Source organism: Enhydra lutris, unplaced genomic scaffold, assembly GCF_002288905.1.
Source record: "Enhydra lutris kenyoni isolate GAN:26980312 unplaced genomic scaffold, ASM228890v2 scaffoldscaffold1, whole genome shotgun sequence".
Taxonomy (NCBI): Eukaryota; Metazoa; Chordata; class Mammalia; order Carnivora; family Mustelidae; genus Enhydra; species Enhydra lutris.
In genome coordinates, this window is record NW_019154085.1 from 41,117,330 (window position 1) to 41,126,973 (window position 9,644).

The 9,644-nt window shown below is 51.8% G+C and overlaps 1 protein-coding gene across 2 annotated transcripts in view; it reads left to right on the top strand.

The window, feature by feature from the left end:
* The window catches only part of LOC111142883 (S-antigen visual arrestin), a 34,732-nt gene that overhangs the window by 17,166 nt on the left and 7,922 nt on the right, over positions 1–9,644 (top strand). For both annotated transcript variants that reach the window (XM_022496280.1, XM_022496282.1), the window contains exons 7-12: positions 712–771; positions 2,207–2,283; positions 3,157–3,292; positions 3,811–3,895; positions 6,029–6,101; positions 8,012–8,149. In XM_022496280.1, coding sequence (XP_022351988.1) covers positions 712–771; positions 2,207–2,283; positions 3,157–3,292; positions 3,811–3,895; positions 6,029–6,101; positions 8,012–8,149 — 569 coding nt within the window. The remainder of the gene's footprint in view (positions 1–711; positions 772–2,206; positions 2,284–3,156; positions 3,293–3,810; positions 3,896–6,028; positions 6,102–8,011; positions 8,150–9,644) is intronic.

Here is a 9,644-nt window from a genome sequence, read left to right on the forward strand (position 1 = left end):
AACCCAAGTCTCACGTTGTGCATACTCTACAACTTTTTTTTTTTTTTTAATCACTTGAAAAAACAGTTTTGTGGTCCTGCGTGTTCTCACAGTCTGGTACTGGGGAGTTTGAAGGGACATCACCTTGGAGAGCTAACATGCCAACACATCTCAAAAACCTTAAAAATGTGATTTTGACCTATGGTTCCCTTCCTAGCAGCATAGCCTGTGAACTTAATTGGCACAAAATTGTGCCGAGGTGGATGAAGAAGGTTTATGGCACCCTTGTTTATCATGGCAGAAAAGCAAAGTTCCAGTGACTGAAGCATCAGCCGACCAAGGGGGCTGGCCAAATTCAATGTGGTGTTACCAAAGCCCGGAAGAGTGGTGCCACTCATGGCACAGCGAAGCGGTCATAATGCACTCCTAGGAGGGTGAGGGCGGGGATGGTAGCAAAGGAGATGACAGGACGCGTGCCTCACTGGGTCTCATCTCTGTAACACACACACGTGTATGTGCATATTCGTGTGTGAGGGATCCCCCGGGACACTCGGAAGTTCGCGTTCATGATCTCATTCTGGGTCTTGGCAATATGGGTGAAGATTGCTTTTTGTGGGTTTTTGTTGTTGTTGTTTTGTTTGCTCCTCCTTCCTTTTCCCAGTTTTGTACATTGAATGCATATTACACGTGGAGTGACCACCTCTGAATGAACTGGTTTGTTTCCTCCCGCAGTTTCCTGATTACTTACCCTGCTCGGTGATGCTGCAGCCCGCTCCGCAAGACGTAGGGAAGGTGAGTTGCAAAAGAAGGGCCGTGGATTTGTCCATTCCTTCAAATTACTTTTTTAAAAAATCGCCTTTTGTTCTGGACAATTTCAAACATGCACAAAAGCAGAGAGACATTGCAATGAATCTTATCTTTAGCAGCCTTTAGCCAGGACGGAGCCTGTGGACGGAACACTAATCAGTCCCGCCCCTCGTGGGTCCCACAGGTTGCGGGGGAGAATCCGGCAAAAACGACATAACAGGTGTCTACGGGGTCCATCCAAGGACAGTAGGCACTCTGGAGAACAAGAGGCTAGTGAGAGGCAAAGGGGTACCTTGGGGGGTAGTTAGTTGTTCAGGATGTGTAAAGAAGACCTCCCCAGGAGGGTAAAGGAGAAGGCACGCTATCCCAGGGGAGAGCCTTCCAGAGAGAGAGGCATGTTGCCTGGTGTGCTGGGGCGGAGGAGCAGGGCGAAATGGAGAGATTAGGTCAGAGGCGTGGGGAGGTGTGGACCCTGGGGCCATTTCTCAGTGAGCAGGGAGCCACTGGTGGGCCCTGAGCAGTAGGTGCTGACTTGGGCTTCCCAAGGGCACTCTGGCCACTGTGCAGAGAGGGTTTGTGTGGGCCAAGCACAAGCTCCCATGGGGGGAGAGAAGGAAAGGGGCTGAGTGTGTGCCAGGAGGAGTCACCCAGGCACCCCTCGTGCTGGTGTATTTTTAAACTAGATCTCAGAATTGTCACAATTCCACAGCTGTAGAACCAATGAGGCTGTGGCTCATATGCCACTGTCAACACAACCAACTTCATGTCCTTCAGCCGACTGTACTTCTTCCCTCGGGGTAGCTGGTGAGCGCGGTGCCGCCCCCGGGCCCGCCGTGCGCTCGGTGACGTGCAGAGATGAGCTGACTGGGGAGGAGCCCCACAGGGCAGAGGCATTTGTTCTGCCCACACAACATATTGCTATTGAGTCAGTTTAAAAATCAGAAGACTTTGCCCCCAATTCCATTTCCAGCTTCTTTGCAGAAGTTGGAAGAGCCACCAGCACCCGGCCGGGTTCCAGCCGGGTTCCAGCCGGGCCACACCTGGGTGTGGCCAACCGGCCCCCAAGGGTTGGATCCCCTGCCAGCCCCGTGAGCACCTGTGTCTACGGTGTGACCTCAGTGCCATGCATGTGGGGTCACACAAAGAGGGACAACTAAATGGGCGGGGAGGGCTGGACACCATACATGATCTCCCTGGGAGCTCGGGGCCACAGCCCACTCCCAGTCCTGACATTGTTCTTTCCTTCTGTTCTTTCTGCACGTGGCAAATCTAGCCATCATGGGGTAGCCCTCCAAAGGACATGGCTAAGACAAAAAGACAGAGTGCCGTTATAACTTTCTGGTGGGATGTGTGACCCCATCCCAGCTGCCGGGAAGGGAGGCATGGACTGAAGCCTTGTCTCTTCTCTTGCCCTCTGCAGTGCTGTGGTGTCGATTTTGAGGTCAAAGCATTCGCCAGAGACAGCACAGAGGACGAAGAGGACAAAGTACCCAAGAAGTAAGAGTGTAGCTGTGGGTCAAGGGGCAGCACCCAGGGTGGGGGGCAAGGAGCTGGGGTAGGAAGCAGCCCCTCCCTTCAGCTCCCCCGACAGAGCTGCATGGCCAGGGAGATGGGGCTTGCCCGGCCCAAGCAGTCAGGGTGTCTACACATGGGGCAGAGTCAGCAGCTCATCATCTGGGGAAAAAAAGGAAAATGGCAGAGGGGTTGGCAACCTCAAGGTTCACAGAAGCCTCTAGCAGCCCCTGGATTCCCTTTCTCTTCAGTTTTCTTCTTCTCGGTCATTATTCCACTGTGATGAATATATACCACATGAAGTTTGCTGTTGGAACCATTTCTGAGTGTGCGCTTTGGAGGCCTTAAGTACTTCCCCTGTGTCGTGGGACCATGCTTACAACCCTGTGTGCTGTCTGCCACCCCAAACTGTCCCCACCCAGAACTTTTCATCACTCCAGACAGAGGCTCTCTGCCCATCAGGCAGTGACCCCCCCCCGGCCCCCCGACCTTGTGGACCCCAGCGTTCACCTTCCCTCTTGAACCTGAACGAGGTTTTCTCTGGTGCCCTCAACACTCTTCCTCACACTCAACACACGCACTGTGGAGCCTTGTTCTAATAAATAGCAATTATAGTAACAAGTCACATTTGTGGGGAGTGTGGAAGCATGTCACGCATATGAGGCGTATAGAGCACCCCCCCACTGTCACCCCCTGGCTGTGCCCTGGAGACTGAGGGTGACAGTGACCTCAGGCCCACACCGTCATCCCATGGGAGCGTTCCTGAAGCTTCACAGCGTGAGGCCGGGGACAGAGGCCTGGACGCCCTCTGAGGAGACCCGGCAGAAGCCCAGAACTGTCTGCGTTTGTCATCCACAGGAGCTCCGTGCGTTTACTGATCCGGAAGGTACAGCACGCGCCCACAAAGATGGGTCCCCAGCCCCAAGCTGAGTCCTCCTGGCAGTTCTTCATGTCAGACAAGCCCTTGCACCTGGCTATCTCCCTCAACAAAGAGGTGAGCCGCGGCCAGCGCTGGGCCCCGCCTGGGAGCAGGCCTCGGGTGTGTTGCAAGCTGTCTTGTGTCTAGGCATGGTTAAAGCCCCGTTTGTGAACACGTGTGCAAGGGTGCGCCCAAGATCCTGGATCTTGAGGAAGTCACTGCTGAGGAGAGCCCTGTCCCTGAGCTCCCCACTGACTCCCCTTCCCAGCACTCATTCTGCCCCAAGTGGCCTTGTGACTCCACGTGGGACCCCCCACGGCCACCGCTGCTATGACCCTCAGGACTGGGCATTCCAGGCTGGAGCACCCTTGCTCCACTCCACCCTGGTCACTGCCATTCTCCTCAGTGCGCCCCAGACGAGGCAAACAGTGTTCCGTGTTCTAAAGGAACCCTGTTGCTATCCCTTTATCTTGAAAGTGTGGGAATTCAGCCACTTTGATTCTGGTTAAAGGATGGAGATAAACCTAGAAAACCATGAGATTCACGATACCATGATGCTCTGTTCCTCTTTTCTGATTTAACTGCTGTTTCAGACCTATTTCCATGGGGAGCCCATTTCGGTGACGATTACCGTGACCAATAACACAGAGAAGACAGTGAAGAAGATTAAAGCATTAGGTAGGAACTTCTCAAAATGGGAAGGCAGAGTCTTCTAGAATCTCTGCATCTGGTCCTATTTCCCCAGGGTCTCTCCTGTGGGCAGATAAGGCCCCCCTCCTGGGTCTTTGAAACTGCCTGTTTACCTCTATTGTCATGGACAGGAGGAAAGACCCTCAGGGGTCACCCCATGCCACCTTGTGTCCCACTTAGAGCTGTCTTTTGTCCTGAAACAACATCCCTGACAGACAATCCTTGATCACTCCCTGGAGGAGCCCCTTGCCAGATGGGAGGTGGGGGGCATGGAAGGAGTTTTCTTTCTCGGATCAGAATTAAATCTTGTGGACAGAGGCAGCACAGTACAGTGGGGAAAGCACTGGACTGAGAACAGTGGGCCTAATTTGTGGGCTCACACCATGTGCGTCCTCTCTGAATTCCAGTGAACATCCACGGCACTGTTCCTGGTCTACCTTCCTGCATTGTGTGAGGCTCCAGGGACTGGAGCCTGGAAGTGCTTTTGTAAACGGTGAAGCCCTACTACAGCATGAGGGCCAAGCTTTGCCTGATACTACACATGAGGCACAACCTGGCTACTGTCCTATCCCTTTCTTCAGCTCAGGGGGCATCGAAGTACAGGGGATAGTTGGATATCATGGTCTTCTAGGGCCTACCTAAAAAAGACACGACAGAATGACCAGGGAGGGTGACCTCTCAGTTCACCACTAACTCAAACAACATTCAGTGACTAAGACAAAGCCAGACTCATAGTGTGTGTAGGGTGACCAACAGTCCTGGCTTGATCAGGATTTTCTTTGTCTTTTCTTTTTTTTAAAGTTTTCTTTCTTTTTTTTTTTTTTAAGATTTTATTTATTTATTTGACAGACAGAGATCACAAGTAGGCAGAGAGGCAGGCAGAGAGAGGAGGAAGCAGGCTCCCTGCTGAGCAGAGAATCCAATGTGGGGCTTGAACCCAGAACCCTGGGATCATGACCCGAGCCAAAGGCAGACGCTTTAACCCACTGAGCCACCCAGGCGCCCCTAAAGTTTTATTTCTTTACATAATCTTTATCCCAATGTGGGGCTTGAACTCATGACCCTGAGATCAAGAATTGCACGCTCTTCTGCCTGAGCAGCTGCATACCCCTTGACCAGGATTTCCAGTGTTAGAATGGGCTACCTCCAGGCAGATCAAGATGGTTGGTCGCTTGGGTCACACACCACTTTCCTCTTTCCTTGTGTATGTGCATCATAGATAAGATTCAAGAGTTTGGGTGCATGCTTACTAAAGAATTACTATAGCGCTTTCTTCATGCTCATATGAGTGCGTATGGATTTGTCTTATGTTGGTCAAGTTCATCTGCATTCCGTCTTCGTAGGACCTGGTATTATTTAGCATGTTGTATGTAGTGTCTAATACAGTATTCCAGAAGTAGCAAGGTTGAGAAAGTATCATTGGATACTTTGGTTTTAAATTATTTCTCAAAACTTTATGAGTTCTTACATCAAAGCCATTCATTTTTTGAGAGAATTGTTGAAATTTCCAAAGCAAAATGTTAGTAGCTTTCTATAGGCTGGGCATTGTGCTGAGTGTGTCACACAAATTGTTTCTTCTACTCCTCAGACTTGATTTGAATAGAGATTAAAAATTTATTTTTTTTGATCATCACAACAACCATGTAAGTTAGATGCAAGTGTCACCCCCATCTTGCTGCTGGGGAAAGTGAGGCATAGAGGAGTTAAGTGACACCCCATGGCTGACAGCTAAGCTGGGATTTGAGTCCAAGGAGTCTGGCCCCAGAGCCCACCTTTCCACCCACATACACAAGTCAGGTCTATGTTGCCGGTAGATGATCTCAAGCTTGGACAACTGGAAGAAGGTTCTCATTACATAAGATAGTGTTGGAAGGGGTGTGGGCTCAGCGGGGAGGAGTCTTCTAGAAGGTGCTGTTTTAGGGAGGCTGGCTCATGGGGCCGAGCTGCCACAGAGCAGATTATTGGCAAACAGGAGTGGCCTGGGGACAGAACTCAGAAACCCCAGCCGTAAAGCCTAGCCTGAGAAGTACACTCCAACAATTGACTGTGTCCCCGGTAGGCGCCGTGCACGCGCATGGAGGGCCCCACATTGAATCACCCACCCCTGTTCTCCCTTTGCAGTGGAGCAAGTGGCCAATGTGGTTCTCTACTCGAGCGATTATTACACCAAGCCGGTGGCCCAGGAGGAAACACAGTGAGTAGCTTCTCGGGTTTCTATTTCCGGGGCAGCTTAGGCTTCCTTGTCAAGTTCCCCTTTCGCTCACCCTGAAAGGGAAGTAGGATGCTTCCCTTCCTTCCCCTTTTCTCACTTCAAGGGCTGCGAAGAAAGTTAGCAAGTCAATTCTGTTCTCAATCGCAAGAGTTCCCAGAGATCTCCCTCACAAGAAATAATGGAAAGGAGAGAAATAAAGATTGAAATGTCACAGTGGGAACAGCTGGAACTTTCTCTTGCTCCTTGGAATAAGTCCAGAGGAATCTGATACGATTTCTGGCCCTGGAGCAGACAATCCAATCGTCTGTCAGCCCAGGCAAGGGTTCTCTGTCTTTTGATTTGAAAATGTGGTACCAGTGACAGCCGGGTTCCAGTGATATGTCACTTCTGAGCCCGGTGTCATGAGCCATTTCTCTCCCTTCATTAAAATCGAAAGCCGAGGAATAGAGAGAGACCTGCCCGGTCCTGCTCCCTACTCTTCATTCACACATAGGTTACTGGGGGTGACGCCTCCCCAAGAGGGTCACTCGGGCAGGTCTTTCCCTCTTTGTGTCACTGATGTGTCTGATGTTTTTTTGTATGCAAAAAATATCACCAGAACTACAAGCAGGGGGCCTGTGAGCAAAGACAACCTGATTCAGCCAGAGAACATGACGTAAACTTTAAAAGACAATTTTAGAATAAACTATTACTCAAAGCAGATCTGGACCCGAGTTTAAATATAGGTCCAGAAGGGAGGGAGGCAGGAAAGAGCTGGAGCTCCTTGGCTGCTCCCTTGGTGCTGCTGGTGGGGGGCTATCTGAGAGGAGAACTCAGCCAGGGACCATTTTATCCTTTCATCATGGGGCATATGCCATTATCTGGACTTCTTTTCAGCAATTCAGTGCATTTTGGACCGAAGGATTCCCAGGACACTGGCGACCAAGAATGGGAGTCAGGGAGCCTGAAAGCTGAGCTGGATTGTGCTTGTGGGTCTCAGACCAGAAGCCAGTCTGGAGGCTGCAGAGCTCAAGGCATTGTCCCTGAACCCCGGGGCTCCCAGGACTCTGGGGCTGACTCCTGGGCAGTGTTTTTAGGGCCACCCCCTGCCTTCTCCTGGGGGGGTATGAGGAGGGAGGCTGCACCAGGAGTGTGGACACAGGCAGCTAGCTGGCTGGCCGGGCCCTGCGGCCGTGTGGACAGCTCTGGGTGCAGGTGTGGTGCGAGCCTGCCGGTGACCAGCAGGGCCAACCTCTGCGGCCTCCAGGAGTCAGGGATGCTCCAGACCTGGCAAAACCTTGCTGCTGTGTCCCTAGCTCCATTCCTGACTTGCAGACCCACAGTTTGGCACAGGTTCCCTGTGTCTGTCTAGGGCTGAGACACACACTACCTGACCAGTGACCCAGTGACAGGGAAGAACCAGGAGAGAGAGAGAGCACCGTGTGCTTTGAACAAAACCAGTCGGGTCTGCATGGTTCACGGAGGGCCCCACTGCACCCTCCTCAAACAGCCAGATCCTCCTTACAAGCAACAGCTCTCGGTGACAGGCCATTTCCAGCTGTGGCTTCTTGCTGGCACTGGCCGGACAGCTGCAGCCCACTGCGTGGTGGCAGGAGGAAACTGCTGCGATCCCCGACCCTTGTGTTAGTCAGTCTCATTTAACCCCACAGAATACTCTAGAAACTCAGTGACTCAGAGGAGGATGAGGGACTTGTTGCCAGACCGTTTTGAGATGTCACTAGTATTTCTCATAAGGCAAGGGCACTGATAACCTGAACTATCTTCCCCGTGAGTCAGAGGGAACTTGGATCCTGGAACATGCTTGATGGCTGATAGTGTCTCATGGGACTGATGGTGGCTTTATAGGCCTAAGAACCGTTAGCCAAATATCCACTCTGCATTTCTTCCCACAGAGAAAAAGTGCTACCAAACAGCACTCTGACCACGACACTGACGCTGGTGCCCTTGCTGGCCAACAACCGGGAAAGACGGGGCATCGCCCTGGATGGGAAGATCAAGCATGAGGACACGAACCTTGCCTCCAGCACCATGTGAGTCCTCATAGCTCAGGAGACAAGCCCCCAAGACTCAGTGCACAGGTGGTGCTGGTCTGCCCCCTTCTCGTCTCACTTCCTGGGCTCACGGGCTCACAAGGAGCCTGATCTGATGGCTGTCACTCCAGGCGCAGAGTGAAGACTCCGTGGCCCAGGCGGGCCCACACTCCCTCCCCTGGTGTGACATGGTGGTTAGGGGAGTGAGCTCTGGAGGCGGCCTCATGCCAAACCCCAGCTCCACTGCTCACAGTCTGGGCTACCTTGGACAAATGACTTGAGCTGTCTAAGAACCTCAGTTTTCCTGTCTGTACAGTGGGGGTGCTCCCTTTTCTCATGGGGAGGTTTACAAGGATTACCGGAGACAATCCATGTAAAGTGTGGGGCTGAGTACACAGTGAGTGCTCCAGAAATGTCAGCCATTACCTTCTAAAAATAGCATTAGCTAGTGTAGTACCCTAAACACAGAAACTGAGTGATGCAGGGGCACTTGGCTGGCCCAGTCAGTAGCTTGCGTGACTCTTGATGTTGGGGTCATGGGTTCGAGCCCCGCATTGGGCATAGAGCCTACTTAGAAAATTATAATAAAAAAAATAAACTGAGTAATACAGGTGGCCTCATGCATGATGGAAATGTCATTTATTCATTTCTACCAGGAAAGGTAAAGAACGGGAGGTCCTGATAGCTGCAGATGTCAATTAAATTTCAACGAAGCTAAACACTGCTCTGCTGACCCCAACTCAAAGAACCAGCAGATCTAGCACAAACAGGAGGGAGGCTTCAAGGTCAACTATCCACTGCCACTTCCAGGCAGCCTTCAAGGCTTCCATTCGTGGGACCCTGAGTGTTTGGGGGAGGGCTCGAGGCCCACTCCCTGCCATCCCCCATGTGATGCACTGGGGCTCCCTCTGTGGCCCCACTAGGCCACCTGCAAGGGGATGCCTTTTGGAAGAGGCTCTCCTGCTTGACCTCCATGACCCCGTAGCTCAGGAGCAGCTGTTCTCCAAAACAAGAGTGGGGTCAGCAAACACTTGGCAGGAAGTGGAGTCAATGGATTTTCTGAGAATAATTTGCCAAGTTGGGATGTTTGATTCTAAGGCACTTTGGTGAAGGTCTGGGAGGGTGACCGGCAGGCGCACTGACACTAGATCAGTTTATTCCAGGGGTGGCCATCAAGACCCCAACAGTGGAACGCCACGTTTGTAAAAATGCTGTGTGGTTTGTGGACGGTTTCACAACCATGTAAGTCCTGCATACTTTTGTGAGGAAGGTGAATTTATAGTCATTTTATGGATGAGGAAATTGAAGTTCAGCCAGAAGGAAAGGCTTGACTAAGGTCACCTGGTCGGTTAATGACAAAGCAAAGGCCACTTCTAACCCTGAGTCCCTCCTTTGGCCCCAGCTTCAGGGCTGCCTTTCAGGGGCCTGGAAAGTGACAACCACAGCAGAACCTCTGTGTGTGTGTGTGTGTGTGTGTGTGTGTGTGTGTGTGTGT